The sequence below is a fragment of the Triticum urartu genome, chromosome 7A (genome assembly GCF_056163025.1).
Source record: "Triticum urartu cultivar PI428250 chromosome 7A, HENAU_Tu73, whole genome shotgun sequence".
NCBI classification, from domain to species: Eukaryota; Viridiplantae; Streptophyta; class Magnoliopsida; order Poales; family Poaceae; genus Triticum; species Triticum urartu.
The window spans coordinates 720,676,613-720,693,051 of NC_141879.1; the positions used below are offsets into that span (position 1 = coordinate 720,676,613).

At 42.7% G+C, this 16,439-nt stretch overlaps 1 protein-coding gene across 1 annotated transcript; it reads left to right on the top strand.

The window, feature by feature from the left end:
- Positions 1-4,638: 4,638 nt before the first annotated feature.
- LOC147962209 (uncharacterized) lies at positions 4,639-7,409 on the top strand. Its single transcript, XM_087534090.1, has 12 exons — positions 4,639-4,795; positions 4,910-5,058; positions 5,148-5,333; positions 5,457-5,582; positions 5,663-5,796; positions 5,873-5,948; positions 6,026-6,297; positions 6,367-6,553; positions 6,631-6,750; positions 6,815-7,068; positions 7,144-7,219; positions 7,296-7,409. Exons 1-12 carry the CDS (start codon positions 4,639-4,641, stop codon positions 7,407-7,409), a joined length of 1,851 nt encoding a protein of 616 aa, XP_087390216.1.
- The last annotated feature ends 9,030 nt before the right edge of the window (positions 7,410-16,439 follow it).

Sequence of the window (16,439 nt, forward strand, 5' to 3'; positions counted from 1 at the left end):
AGTTGCTGTTGTACTCACAATATCACAGACCCCCACACATATATAATCCCAGGCTTGCATATACGATGCAGTGATTGTTCGACATAAACTTGCGAGTATAGGATCCTACTACTACTAAGCTACTATACTAATCAAGTCAAATTTTGTTCAATTTGCTACCATGTAGTTGTGTAGAGGATGTACCTGGCTGGGCAAAGTCGCTCGAGTCTACTCTGTTTCACCATAAAAAATCACCACCGTGGCCGTGTCTTGGCCGTCGGGGATACGTCTTCGCCCTGGCCCTTCCTGTGAGGCCGGGTCACGGCTCCTCGATACATCAGTGAGGAGGATATCAGGTCATGGAAGCAAAAAGGAAGAATTTTCTTCAAGTTGCTACCAAGTGGAGGATGTACCTAGCTGGGCAAATTCGCAGGAGTCTGCTCTGTCACAGATGGGCTGCAGCAGTTCCACGCCCCCTTGTCACCAACTATTGTGCAAACAACAAAATCCGAAGGCTGTTAATTGCCATCTTTCAGAAACAAAACATTTAAGATTGTTTGTTTGTTAATTTTACTTGATTTATAGTACATGTTGAACTGATTAGATACACATAAATTATATAGAAAGTTCATGTTTACCTCTTCAAATTGAACAATATTAAAAAAGAAAAAAAATTAAATAGACTAATAAGATATTTCGTTTTTATATCGGAAAATTTTATAAGAACTAATAAGTAACTTAGTGGCATCCAATCAATGATAAGTTGTTTATTTAATCAATACAACAATTTAATTCTTTAGTAAGTTCTGATTTCTGACATATTTTCAAATTTATTAAGAGGTGTGCGTTTCATGGAAAAAGGAAAGCTATCTGCACCATACATAAGTACATATCTGAAAAAGGAAAGATATCTGCACCATACATAAGAATATATCTGAAAAAAGGAAAGATATCTGCTACCCAGCCTTCCCCTGCATGGCCTACCTATATATGTTAACCTCATGTGCCATCCCTCATCCCCCTCCTTACTCTCCCTTCCCCCATCACAGATATCAAAGGATCAAAATACCCAGACTTGGAGGACAAATTCCCGAGGAGTACCTTCTGTAAGCAAGGGGCATCAAGAAGACGAGTTCCTCTAGGTATGCAAATTTCTGGATCTTTCTCTTCTGTAAAAGGGTAACAGTTATTATATTAGGATCATGTTTGTTCAGTCATACCATCAAATTCCGAAAAAAAAACACCAGTGGAGATAGTGCCATCTTATAAAAAGATCATAGCCAATACAATTGACTGTAGATCTAATCAAGCAGTCCTATTAGGTGGGCTGCAACTGAATACAAACAGTTTTTTCAGATATTATAGGCTAACAGTCTATTCTGGACATCGCACGTGTGTCATACACCTAACTTTTGAAGTCATGACCATAGTTGACTGCCTAACTTTTTAATGAAATCTCATATATATATTTCAGCCAGAAAAACAAACAAATAACTTATTAAGTGTTTCAACATGCCAGAAAACAAACAAATATAATAGGACTGCTTGAAGATATATATCATCAGAGTCATAGTATTAAGTCATTACATGTAATAGAAATTGCTTGAGGACAAAATGCTTCGATGGAATAGTCTAAAATTATTCACAATGGATATGTAATACTCTAATACCAACTATATCCCTACTATATCAAGATAGAGCAAGTAATACAATGAATATAACAAATTGAGGACAGTGTCAAAGCAATAAGAGCAAAGTTGGGCAGGAAGATCTGTTGCTTATTGATGCAGTACGTAGAAGGTTGCATAGTCAAATTAAAATAAACTACCACTGGTTTTGAACAAAAAAACTGTACAAAAGTCAAGGGGAGTAATTGTATATGACATAAATAAAAGAATATATAAGGAATACAGATTCAGGCATAAGTTCCAGGTAAGCATGGTACTAAAGTACAGAAAAAAAGATAATATGCTACTCATAAAATTATATACAATTTGCCTGTTTTCCAATTCTTTGTGAACTGTTCTCTTCCTCTTTAAGTACTTTTTGAACTCTTTGTATAGCAGCTCTAGCATTTTCAATCTCCATGCGTGCATTAGTTCGTTCTTCGTCAACAATTCTCCTAGCATCTTCAGAATCCTGTGAACAATATAGAAAGAGTGATTTGTGAAAATGAAAAAATGGGAATATACCAAGATTAAGCATACTTGATATGGATAAACGATGTTTATAAAAAATACTAAAACGACGCGCCAATCCAAGAGGAATTGGAACATGCTTTACTCACAAATCATTGCCAGCATGTTATTTTCTTAACCATGGTAAGAAAATCAGGCAGAACTCCTAAAAATTTGCTGTTCAACAAACCATCGGCAGGTCCCTGAAAGTTTGCTGTGCATTTGCAAGAAAAGAACACCATTTCAAATTTGTAGTACTGTTTGTTCTCTGTTTCAGAAGTCCCAACAAAGGCAAAACTTCAGCTTGGCTTGCTTAATCATGGCAGATAATTTACATTTAAAAACGACGGAACTAAGTTTTCCTCCAAAGCCAGTAGCAAGCAGGGAAAATACACATGACATTTGATAGTACATTGTAAACAGAGAACACAGAATGGATCATGGTACTAAAATGTGCTACTCATTATATATGAACATCAAAGTTTCTTGTTTTCCCCTAATTTTGTGTTAGTACAATTATTTAAATTATGTAATGTCAATTATGTTTTCTATAGAGAAATTAGTGTGTTGTTTTCACTACTATTTTTTCATTACTATATATGATTATATTATGTAGTAGAAAACATCATTTATATTTGCTCAGTGCAATCTCTTTCAATCCTACCAATCCGCGTGTACTCAATTCTTCAAACACACAAGTGATCGACTCCCAGTAAAAAATACAAAATCCATGACAAAGAACAAATCACCTGGTGTCATTTCCCTTGGCTGCAGCATCAGAGGACAATTCCTCTCCTCCAACTTGGAGATCTCAAAGCCCCTTCCGCTGCCTGCGAACAAAGAAACAAAATTCAGTACGTATTACAGGCGCGACCACGCAGTAAGCAGGTAATTGAAGTGGTCAGTGGAGTGAGCAACTGACGCGCGCACCAGAGTTGTCGATGGGAATTAGCAGTAGTGCAGTCCATCTACCGTGTGTGGCGGTCACGGGAGCAGAGCAATGGCGCCCGAACCCTCCCGCCCCGCTCTTAGCATGAGGGTGGGGAGAGCGCGCGGAGAAGAAGCAATCGGCAATCGAGGAGACGAGCAAGCAAAGCAGTGCACGCAAGCGCGAGCGGGCGGGCGAGACCATACGCGACCCGCCAACCGATCGAAGCCGGCGACTGGGAGCGGCGCTGGGGCGGAGAGGCCCGGTCCGGCGGGTGGACAGGCGGGGCAGGAGAGGGCGGCGACTGACCTGGTCGCCGGCGGGCGGGACGGAGCCGGCTCCCCCGATCGCGGGATCGCTGCGCGCGCGGGTATGGGGAGGGAGCGAGGGCGCGGCGGGCGGGCGGCGAGGAGGCGCGCGGCCATACGGCGGGGGAGGGGAGAGGGCCGAGCTGCTGGTGGGGGTGGAGAGGGCCGGTGAGGCCGCCCGGAGATTTGCCGCCGCATGGGATCCGGCGGTCGGCGGGTGGAGCCGCGCGAGCGCCATGCTCGTTGACGCACGCGGCGGGGAAGGGGAGACGGCGAGAGGAAATCAGTGAGTGGAGGGGAGTGTGGTGAGTGAGTGGGGAGTTTTGGATGCGGCGGGGGGAGGGGATAAGCCTAGGGTTGCCAGTGAGTGGGGTTATGGTTTGGGCCCAGTGTGGTGAGTGAGTCGGGTTAGGGTTTGGGCCCAGACGCCAGCGTGCCAGGTGGGCCGTCGAGCCGGCCCATTAGGCAACCTAGGCCGTGGAGGCCACCATGCCTTCCTGGCCGGTAAGTGCCGGCCCACTTGTCGTGTTATAATGTAATACCTCAGAAAAAATATAATGTGGATAAGGTAATTAATTTTATAGTTATTTTATTATGGGGCTAAGTTTGGGTGCAGGTTCGGCCGTGCTGTGTAGCTAATTTGGGTCTTGTGTGCAAATTTTGCTCGACGAAATAAATGCTATACTCGCATGTGTACGTTTTTAAAAGTATACATACCTCGCAGAAACAATAAAAGTATATATATTTGTTAAATATTGTTCATAAAAATAAATATTTTTTATATTTACCTTTCACATATTAAGGGTACCTCAACAAAACTTGGTTGATGTATAAATAAATCTACTAATTATAAATAATTATAATTATGAAATCTACCTTGGGTGCATGTTTTTTTTCTTGAGGTAGACAAATTTCCATGGCCTATATAAATAATTTAAATAATTTTCATATGACTACTCATTATATATGAACATCACAGTTTCTTTTTTTCCCTAATTTTGTGTTAGTACAATTATTTAAATTATGTAATGTCAATTATGTTTTCTATAGAGCAAATAGTGTGTTATTTTCACTAATATTTTTTCAGATACTATATATGTTTATATTATGCAGTAGAAAACATCATTTATATTTCATCATATATATTTCATCGTAGATACAAAGTGATGGGTTCTGTATGTATATTATACATGAAAACACGAAAGGATTATTTTTATATTTTTATTTTTTTCAGAATATAGGAGACATGGATATGGACTTTGGAGATGCACGGAAAGTATCCATTGAGGGTTCATATGCAATGTTGCTGAAGGGGGACGAAAATTCACAACATAAAAATGTTGAAGAGGTTATATCTCATAACAAACCAAAAAAGGATGCTAATTTACATGTTATCCCACAAGGTATTTTTTAATATTGCTATTAATCTTAATTTTGTGATGATATTGCCTTCTGTATTCAACTTTTTTTGCTCAGTTTGATTGCTAAATTGGCTCATTTATTTACATATTCGACAGACTATGTTTGTACGCCTAGGGATATTACAGTCATTGAATCAATCAAGGCTGCCCCCAAGAATACCCAGTTTGTGGACATTGGAGATGCCTTATTATCAATCGATGATTTGGAATGCCTTATGAAAGATGATATGTTCTTACATGACGGTGTAAGACCAATTGCACAAACTTTAAAATTAATAATATGAACAATATTTAATATCATAAAATGTAAATATAATCTAAATGTTGTTTACAGGTGATAAATGCTTACATATATTGCATGCTTGCTCACGACCATCTACAAAACAGAGCGGGTGAAAAGGTACACATTGTTAGCATGTTTGTATCTGGCCAGATAAAAGAAGACGGGGAAAGAGACATAGACCCATCAAAATATCGTCGCATTGTGCGTCATGTTAATAGTTATCTACAACAAGATATGGTTAGTTTTTGTCTCGTAATCCATGCATATAATTATGGATTGTTTTTATTTAGTTCATATGTTTAATGATTTATTAATAACTATATCTAATTCTGACCGTGACTTGTATCTTATTTACACCAGTTGTTCATTCCGATTAACATGCCGGGCTACCATTGGTATCTAGCAGTTGCCAACGCCAAAAAACGAGAGATCCAAGTATTGGACTCACTTGGTGAGAATGTCAAACGCAATGACCTTGCTACTACGGTAACTATCTATTTCTTTTCTCATCTTAGCATTTATTTTGTTTGACTTTATCCTTAACATTTCTCGTATATACATAAAAGTTATTATGGCTCGAGAAATGGCTGAAACTTGCAGAGCATAGTCTGGAATTTATCAACGGTCATAAGTGGCCTGATCTCAATGTTACAAAATGGACTGTTGTAGAGCAAATTCAGGAGGCAATACAAACCGATGGGTAAGTACTTGTTTCAATACTTTGTTTTTAGATTCATCTGTGTGATATTCTAAAGCATTATTTTATAATATTATAGCGTATCATGTGGATTGTTTATGCTAAATTATATGGAATACTGGACACCACATGGACTATCAGACCAGTTTACGCAGGTATTTTGGTTTTATACATTATCTCATGATGTTTTATCAAAATATCTTATAAATTTTTTTCAAATTTTTTTTTGTAGGAGGATATGAAACATTTTCGACAAAAATTAGCAATTATTTTGCTCGATTCAGAGCTTAATAAGTTAAAAGGATGTCCCGTGTACCATCAACCTCTTAGCGAAGAAACTTGTCTGCTCCATGATAATTCTGATCTTGAGATCCTGTATAATCCATCTGACGTTGTCGAAGAGAAACGTCCCGCCCCAATCACTACCATTCCCATGGACCAACGCGAAATACTTGCGGGCCTCTGCAGCTACATCATGTCGATCTATGATGCTGGATGTTTGGAGTAAGTACCATGTATCAATATTTAATGTGCGGATGTATATTATTGTTCTTCTTACCATCCAAATTACAGGGAGGTGTGGGTCCGGAGCTCCACACCCGATCCAATGAGCTTAAGTCTTAAGAAACTTCAGTGCATACTTAACATGGGGCAGCCCATGGACAATGATTGCTTCAACACCGCCGTGCTTATGCTGGCATGTGACGAGGGAGTATTGTTCACAGACCCTCCTATACACTACATGGATCTTCGATTTTGTGTAAGTTACCATAACTCTTCATTCTAGGTGCCATTAGTATCAACATGTTGAAACAATATTTTTCTTCTTCTACTTAGTCCATGATGCTAGAGTCAACACGAGGTCAGAAGTTTGGTGAGAAGGAAACTATCCAGACGTTGGCAACATTATTTGATAGCTGGCCTGGGATGCACACCGACATCTCATCTTGCAATAAGGTAAATAAAATATTTTGACCATTGTTATCATGGTTTGTTTTGTTTCTAATAGCTCCACTTGTAGATTTATCTTCCCTATGCATCCATCGGTCGATACATCCTGTACATCATCGACAAAGAGGCACGTCGTCTACATATTATGGATCCTATTCAATCATCACAATTGTCAGAGGATAAAAACTTGAGGCATTCACTGAAATTAAAAAGTTTTTCAAGGGATTTCAAAGAAGCACTCGAAATAAAGCTGCCTGGGTGGAATTCTGATATATCTAAATGGCATCGTTTATTTCCGGCCGGTGTTCCAACGAGTATAGACGGGTAATGAATTCATAATAAGAATATTTACTTTTTGTATCATTATATTATTTATAATATTAATTGAAAGTTTTCCAGGAATGTGTCTGGCTATTTTGTTTTTCATTTTATGCTCTGGTGGAACGGTAAAGAATTGGTCAAGCCGGTTTGCGCGGTGAGTATTGTGGGTTACATGTTTTAAGACCTTCTCCGTGCATTTTTCATACTAACTACATTTATTTTTTCTGCAGGATGGGTATGAATTGAGGCAGCAATTTTTATTATACTTGCTAAAACATGGCGGGAATGAAGCTAGAGGAAACTTTCCTGATATTGTGAAAGATTTTCTTAAGCGCATCATCTAGATATTAATATTTTTGTAATAGATGTTAAGTTGTAACATCACTCAGCTTGTTACATTGTAATAATGGACTTCAGTTTGTGTTATATTGTTTGTATGTGTGGATTTTAACATGTAACTCTGATAAACTATTTCAAGAGCCCGTGGCAACGCACGGGCACTCTACTAGTTTTTTACTAATGGCGCACCACTGGTGCGCCATTAGTATACCACATACTAATGGCGCACCAGTAGTGCACCATTAGTATGCCTAGAGGTGCGCCATTACTATCTGACTTAGTAATGGCGCACCACATAGAAGTGCGCCATTAGTAATAATTTTTTTCAAATTTTTTTCCTTTTTTTAAAGAAATTCAATTTTTTTTTCATTTTTTTGAAAATTCATTTTTTCATTTTTCTAAAAAAATTCAAAAAAACTTCATTTTTTCTAAAATTCAATTTTTTTTCATTTTTTTTAAAAATTTCAAATTTATTTATTTTTTTTCTTAATCTCGGGTAACTATGGCTTAATCTCGAGTCAATATGCTTAATCTCAGGTCAAATCACACTCTGTGGTCAAACTTCCCGAAAGGTCACCCATCCTCACACTACTTCAGCCCAAGCATGCTTAACTTCATAGTTCTATCCAACCCCAGCACCACCTCACTTCACAGACACTTGTTGATATATCTATCATATCAATCCTATTAAACCTTGCTGATGTCTAGAACTTTGTTCATGTTCATGAGTATGATGAAATTTTGAAAAAGTATTTCAAACTTCCTGATCATATTACGTATCATATTTTGAAAAATAATTCAATTTTTTTCAAAACCAATTTTTTTCTGTTACTAGTGGCGCACCTAGCATACGGTGCGCCACTAGTAAGTTTGAAATTTTTTGAATTTTTTTGCCTCTGGATCTTAGAAGCCCCGTAACTTTTTTTCTGTTAGGTTTTTGGGGATTTTGAAAATGTTTAACGGGGTTCCCCCCGTTAAATTTGAATGTAACTTCCCGAATAGATGATTTTTCATATAAAAAACTTTTTCATCCGAGTTCGTACGCAAAAGTTATGCCCATTTTTACAAATTCTCAAGAGATTTTGCAAAAAAGTCGAAAATTCATGTTTGTAAATTTTGCTAACAACTAGACCACATATCACATGAGAATCTTATTTTCTTTTATTTTTTTGACATTTCTATCATTTTCTTTTTTTTTGAAACTGAAAAGGCGGGTCCACGGGGGGGGGGGGGGGGGGGTGCATTCGGGCGAATGTTTGGGCCAAGTTACTAATGGCGCACCGTGGGAGTGGTGCGCCATTACTAGTAATGGCGCACCACTCCCACGGTGCACAGCTAGTAATGGCGCACCACTCCCACGGTGCGCCATTAGTAGTTTTGGAAACTAGTAATGGTGCACCGCTCCCACGGTGCGCCATTAGTAGTTTTGAAAAAATTAATTTTTTTTACATATGGCGCACCGTAGATGTGGTGCGCCATTAGTATTTGGACACTAATGGTGCACCAACACATGGTGCGCCATTAGTATATACTAATGGCGCACCACATGTCTGGTGCGCCATTAGTGTCATTTCCATCTATAGCCCTTTACCTAGTAGTGGAGTTATGATTCGGATGTGGTATATTCTCTTTTCAAACTATTCATTGCATTTCGTGTCTATGACAAATTATGCCCATCAAGTTGACATAGATATTTGTATGTAGGAGGTAGTTGAACCGGAAATTCCAACCGACCCTATTGTCGAGAGGTTAAATTTAGTTGAAAGAGAAAACGAGGATTTGAAGGAAAAATTGAAAAGAATTGAGGGGGAGAAGATGGAATTGGAGTTGCATGTTGCCGATGTCGTCGATGATCACAAGATTAAGATGGAGAAAATGCGCTTGAAGATTAGAAATATTAGAAAATATGCCATTCATAGTGAGGCTTGGTATCATTATGCTGTTGGATCAATTGTTACCTTAGTTGCGATCTTGATCGCATTTGTTGTTGCATTTAAATTCTTTAGCTAGAGAGTTATTTGTTTGTTGCATTTAAGTGCTGTATGATCTTTATGTATGAACTTTATGTATTGTATTAATTTGGTGTTTCGGTGTTGTGTATTGAAGATGAGCCGGCAATGGATGTACGATGACCGATGCTCTCCCGAGTTCATTAATGGCGTGCGTACTTTTCTGCTTGCGGCTGAGGCAAACAAGCGGGCGGATGGTTTTATGCCATGTCCATGTGCCGGCTGTAAGAATGGTCGCAATTACTCTACGTCAAGAACCATTCACGTCCACCTGTTTGAGTCCGGTTTCATGCCCCACTATAATGTTTGGACCACATATGGAGAAAGAGGGGTTATGATGGAAGACAATGAAGAAGAAGAGGACGACGACAACTATCCTGGCCATGGGTTCCCTGAATACGATGATACAACAATGAGGGAAGATGCTGAGCCGGTAATGCGGGAAGAAGCTGAGCCGGCAATGCGGGAAGAAGCTGAAGAAGAGGCATCGGATGAGCCCGTTGATGATCTAGGTCGGGCCATTGCCGATGCAAAGAGAAACTGCGCAAGTGATTTGGAGAAGAAGAAGTTGCAGCGCATGTTAGAGGATCACAAAAAAATGTTGTACCCGAATTGCGTAGGTGACAAGAAAAAGCTGAGCACCACACTGGAATTGCTACAATGGAAGGCAGAGAATGGTGTATCTGACAAGGGATTTGGAAAGTTGCTGGTAATGGTAAAGAATATGCTTCCAAAGGACAACGAATTGCCCGAGAGTACGTACGAAGCAAAGAAGGCTGTCTGCCCTCTAGGGTTAGAGGTGCAGAAGATACATGCATGCCCTAATGATTGCATCCTCTACCGCGGTGAGTACGAGGATTTAAACGCTTGCCCAGTATGCGATGCATTGCGCTATAAGATCAGCCACGATGACCCTGGTGATGTCGAGGGCGAGCGCCCCAGGAAGAAGATTCCTGCCAAGGTGATGTGGTATGCTCCTATAATACCACGGTTGAAACGTTTGTTCCAAAACAAAGAGCATGCCAAGGCGATGCGATGGCACAGAGAAGACCGTAAGAAAGACGGAAAGTTGAGAGTACCCGCTGACGGGTCGCAGTGGAGAAAAATCGAAAGAAAGTATGAGAAGGAGTTTGCAGATGACGCAAGGAACGTATGGTTTGGTCTAAGCGCAGATGGCATTAATCCTTTTGGGGAGCAGAGCAGCAACCATAGCACCTGGCCTGTGACTCTATGTTTGTATAGCCTTCCTCCTTGGTTGTGCATGAAGCGGAAGTTCATTATGATGTCAGTGCTCATCCAAGGCCCTAAGCAACCCGACAACGACACTGATGTGTACCTAAGGCCATTAGTTGAAGAACTCTTACAACTGTGGAATGGAACAGGTGTACGTGTGTGGGATGAGCACATGGGGGAAGAATTTGACCTAAAGGCCTACATACGACTAGAAACCCAAATTCTAGTTGGGCCAGGATGCAGACCCGCTAGCCCAGTAGGCCCAACAGGGCATCGCAGCAGAGGTAGGCCCAGAAGGCCTGCTTAAGAGAGGAGCTCGAGACAGCAGCGACGGTGGGGCTTATAAGCAGGTGCGAGTGCCCCTCGGCTAGCGAGATGGGACTAAACTTCGGCGCCCCTCGCCTAGCAGCGCACACCCTTTAGTACCGGGTCGTGGCTCCAACCGGTACTAGGGGGGGGGGGCTTTAGTACCGGTTGGTGCCACGACCCGGTACTAAAGGGGGTGCGGTTCCCGCCGCTTCGCCTGGCCAAAACAGACCTTTAGTACCGGTTGGTGGCTCCAACCGGTACTAAAGGTGTCCCCTATATAAGAAAACACTTCGAAAAATTTCAGTTTCTCATCTCCCACTTCTCTCTGCCGTCGCCCTGTCCCGCGCCGTCGCCGCCCCTGTCGCGTCGTCCCCGTCGACTCCGCGATGCCCCCGTCCTCGTCGCATCGTCCCCGTCGACTCCGCGGCGACCCCGTCGCTGGCCTGTCCCGGCCGCCGCACCGGCCCGTCGCCGTCCCCTCGCCTCGCCGCCGTCGCCTTGGATCGCGACCTCGCCTCGCCATTGCCGTCGCCTCGACCTCGCCCGCGCGCGCTGTGAGCCCCTCCCCCGGCCCCTCTGCTCCCTCCAATCGATCAAAGCCACCGTGCGCCGACGCCGGCCGTAGCGCACACACACGCGCGCGCGCGCACACACACACACACACTACACGCGCACACACACACAATTTTTCTGTTTCTAGTTTTTAGTTTTTTCTGTTTTTCTGTTTTTCATACAAAGTTTTAGATGAATTAATTAATTAGATTAGATTAATGTCAAATAGTATATAGAAATGTTAGTTATAATATATATAATGTCAAAGGTTTTTTTTGTTTTTTATACAAATGTTATAGAAATGTTAGAAATTTTGGAAATGTTAGTTTTAGCTAGATGAATTAGATTAATTTCAAATTTTTAGACGATGATCGATGTTTTTTCTCTGTTTCTTATATTTTTAGTTATAAAATTTAGAATTTGCATATATGATATCACAATCCATCATTTAAAAAATGTTACTTTACTTTTGCGGCATATAGTATTTGTTGTCGACGATGCCCGGCCCGCATCCTCGCCGTCGACCCGTTCGCGATGACGTCCTGCTTCAGAGGACCCATGTCCGGGACTGGGCTCCGCCGGGCTGGCACTGGGAGGTGCTACCTTCAGGGGCGCGACGCTTGGTGAGGAACCCGGCCCCGGGTCCCGTCGTCGACCCTCATCTCCTTTGGTGGCGTTCGCGTGGGCCATTTTCGGTGCGGAGGGAGCCGGCCCCGCTGGAGGTGGTACGTCGCTGTGTCAGGGAGGAGGACGAGCACGTCCATCGCTACATGGCTGCTATGGACGTCAGGTTCTCCAATACCTGGCAGGTTCTTTGGGGAGATCACCCGAGCTATGATCCAGTGATGGTTCCTTCATTTTGGTTGTCCACCACCTAGATTACTCTCTAGTATTCGATCTTTATTAGCTAGCTAGCTAGCTAGCTAGTGATGTATTCGATATATAATATTCGAGATGATTTATTCGAGATTATATATATTATTCAAGATGATGTATTTGAGATTATGTCTATTATTCGAGACGACGTATTCAAGATTATATTCGATGATGCTTATTATGTACTATGATTGATTCAGTTTTTCCTTATTAATTGATTGCATCCGTGCATTGTAATTTGAATATATTTCTTTTGGAATAGTTAAACAAAACCTATGGCGGACAATACCGGCAGAGAGGGAGAAGAGGCCCTGTTCAATATCATACGCAATCCTCGCGGGCTAGATGATGATAGAATGAAGAAGATTATGACGGCTCCAAATATCTAAACAACACCGGGAAGGGTGATATGATATTCGATCGCGACGACCGAATTGATGAAGTCATGAACTATGAACATGACGAAGAAAATGTTGATCTTGAAACAACAAAGACCGGCGAGGTATATATATTTATATAAGCAGGCATATGGTGATCATCACATGTTTTAAATGACTTGAAGATATATTAACGAATCGATCTTTCTTCTTTCAGCCATCCAGATCGAGCAAATCTTCAGGCAACAGGAAACGAGGCCCGAACAAAAAGTTGAAGGAGGGCGTAAAGTACAATATCGAGGCCATCAAGCCTAATGCCGAACCATTAGCGCCTAAGAAGATTGCGGACAAGTTCATTCATCAGTGCGGAGTTCTTGTGAAGGACCAACTCCCGATCTCCCTTCAAGAATGGAGAGAGCCAGCAAAGCCACGTCCAGGAGTTACTTTTGTCGACGACAAACAAAAACTTATGCTTTGGGAAACGCTCATGGAACATTTCACCCTACCAGATCATTTGACAGATGCAGATGTGGAGAGAAAGTCAAGGACGCTGCTCTTAGGAAGATGGCGGTTGCATTCAAGAACCACAAGATTCATGAATGGGCCAAGTACGTCAAGGGAGGAAGGAAGACTCCAGTATTCGAGGGAACACTAGAGAAGCAAAGTGCTCATTGGGACGATTTCGTGAAATTCAAGGATTCAGAATTATCTAAGGAATGGTCGAGAATAAACAAGGCCAATGCCGCAAAAAAGGATAAGTTCCATAAGCTGGGGCCAGGTGGCTATGCGGTGGGAATGCCTAAGTGGGATAAGTCCGAGAAAGAGATGGAGGATGCAGGTGTCACTCCAGAAACATTGAGCTGGCCCCCCAGGTGCAGGACTTGGTTCTATGCGCATGGGGGGGGGAGTTGGACCCGAAGACAGGCAAAGTTTCGAAGAAGGCATGTCTAGACGGAGCCGAAGATAAGCCACTTGTTGTAATAGAAGAGGCTCGATCGGGGGTGTTCGAGCCCAACAGAGAGAACGACGAGCTTACGCGTGCCCTGGGAAATCCTGAACACCCGGGAAGAACACAAGGCATGGGCGCTATTCCGTGGTATGAGGGGTTTTCGGACTGGAACGCCGACTACGGAACCCGTGCGAGAGAGAAGATTGCGGAGGAGAAGAAGAGGAAGATGAGGAGGAGCAGAGGAAGCTAGACTATGAACGCCTTCAAGGCCTAGATTCACACGCGGACTTGGCAGTCAAATTCCAGCGGCAGCAGGAGCAGATCGACTCACTTAGCCAGCAAAGGGGGTCTCAGCAGCTAGCGGATGATCCACCATTGGATAGCACCGTCCCATCCATGCCAAGAAGCAACGTGGGTTCCGCCCCGGGCGACGCATTGCTGGATAGCTACCCAATGGATGACATCATGGAGAACACTAACTACAAGCTACACTTCAAAATGAAGAACATATCCATGAAGGTGGCGGACGCCCTTGCTTTTACAAATCCCCCCGAGGCAACCTTCCATTGCAACCCGATTCCAGTGGGCTATGCTCGTGTCTTGGTTGATGAGGTGGTGGACCAATATTCGGGGCTAGAGCTTGACATTCCTGGAGGTGATGATGAGCACACACTGGGAGAGGCCAACCATCGTATCATCCTATGGAGAAAGGATTGCATCATCTTTTGAAGGCCACCGACACCGCGTCATCCGACTCCTCGTCGAAGTCCGCCACCGAGTCAGTAGACTCCCGCTCCTCCAAGTCCACCAACGTGTCAAGCCACTCCTCCTCCAAGTCCGCCACAGCTTCAGGCCACTCCTCCTGCTCCAAGTCCGGCAAAGCGTCAGGCCACTCCTCCTTCAAGTCCGGCACAGCTTCAGGCCACTCCTCCTCAAGTCCGGCACAGCTTCAGGCCACTCCTCCTCCTCCAACTCAGCCACGTCAGCCGTCTTCGCCGCCTCAGCAATCACGGAAGAGAGCCGCCTCAGCTATGGTGCGTAGCGGTACAAGTCGAGGTAGTACTGGAGGTACAGGCGGTGGCATGCGATTTCAATATGGTCCAAGCCTCGCGCCTCTTCCGCAGAGGCCTTACGACAAGTCCGAAGAGGAAAACGTAGCCATATCGAAGGCCGAGGTGGAAGCCCATTTTGCACTGAAACCGCCACTGCCGCCAAGGGAGAAAGTGCCTGTGGAAAAGATTGACCACTTCATTCGTATGGCTAGAGCACCAGCTCCCAAGCCTGTTGACACAGACTATGAGCGCCACATCAAGAAGTTAAATCGAGCACGTCTACAGAAAAAGGCGAGCTCGAGCTCGAGCAAATCAGCTGGCAAAAGGAGCGGTAAAACCGTTCCCCAGCTGGGAGAACAGGCGGTGCAATCAATCCCCCCGCTTGTTGTGCCAACAACACATGAGAGTAGGCGCGCCCAATATTATTGTGGGCAAACCGTTAACGTTCCCGGGCTGGGCGATGTGGTAATAACCGAGAAGCATATTGAGCAGGCTGAAACGCTCATGATCACTGTTGGACAACTCCTTGATATCGAGCCCATGTCTCCGACTAGAGAGGAGGAAATAAAACGGAAATATGTCTGGGGCCAACCTTCGGTCGAGCCAGACAAGGTCAAGAACCACCCAACGAGAATGTATGAATTGCATCAATGGTACATGGACATTACCAAGATTTCCAATTGAGAGTCCCTCATGGTGAATGTCAAGAAGGATCATTTACTACCATGAGAAAACTGTGACCGTTGAGTATTCAGAACTATTTCAGCTATACAATCAAGACGCACTCGACAAATCTATCGTCAGTTGCTATTGTCTGTAAGTGATTTCTTTCTGTAATTTAAGTCTCAAGCTAGCTGTAGTGATCATTTTGATCAATCATTACCTGTAATTATCCTTACTATATTTTTTTTGTGGTATTATGCAGGATGAATACTTATGAAATGAAAAAAGGTGGACGCTATGTCATTGGGTTCGTTGACCCAAATACCATTAATGAATACACATGGAAATTAGATCCATATTACGAAAAAAGTGTAGAGGAAAGCATGCTAGAGTTCTTCAAGTGCCTCAAATACAATGAAGATATACTACTTTCTTACAACTTCGAGTGAGTCACACTGTCTTGTACTACAAATTCTGTTTTTGCCTACTAGCTAGCTACATGTTTTTGCTTATATATGCCTGCTTAATTAAGACATGCAAACGTACTAGATCATTAAAGTTGATGAAGGAACAGTTGAAGTACTATACTCACTACTTAAGAAAGCAAGTGACTACACCATCGTGAAGGGGATAGTCAATAGGTAATTTCAATCATTATTAACTATATCTCGGCCTATTTAATTAGTTCGTCATTTCCTGATAACAACGATTTAATAACCCATTTATTCATTTTCTTTGTCGGCGGGCAGGGCTTGGGCAAAGTTCATCAGGGCGACTCCAGGCCCATGGAAACAAAATCTGAAATGGTATCGACCCCAGGTAAGTAATTAAGTAGTACTAGCTAGCTGCCATCTCTTTAATTATCATGCTTGATTAATTATTATCTGATCAAACTCCATTCTCGTAAAGGCCCTGAAGCAGGCGCCGGGGAATAATCTGTGTGCATACTACGTTTGCGAGAACATTCGCATGATGGCGTTCGAAAGGAGCAGATCTCAAAGACAGGAGTGGGTAC

What these genes read in the sequence shown, in the direction of transcription:
- LOC147962209 (XM_087534090.1), top strand. Translation starts at nt 4,639, where the DNA reads ATGGATATGGACTTTGGAGATGCACGGAAAGTATCCATTGAGGGTTCA. An exon ending in GTTATCTACAACAAGATATG is followed by an intron (nt 5,334 to 5,456) that starts GTTAGTTTTTGT and finishes TATTTACACCAG; the next exon opens with TTGTTCATTCCGATTAACAT. An exon ending in ACATGGATCTTCGATTTTGT is followed by an intron (nt 6,554 to 6,630) that starts GTAAGTTACCAT and finishes TCTTCTACTTAG; the next exon opens with TCCATGATGCTAGAGTCAAC.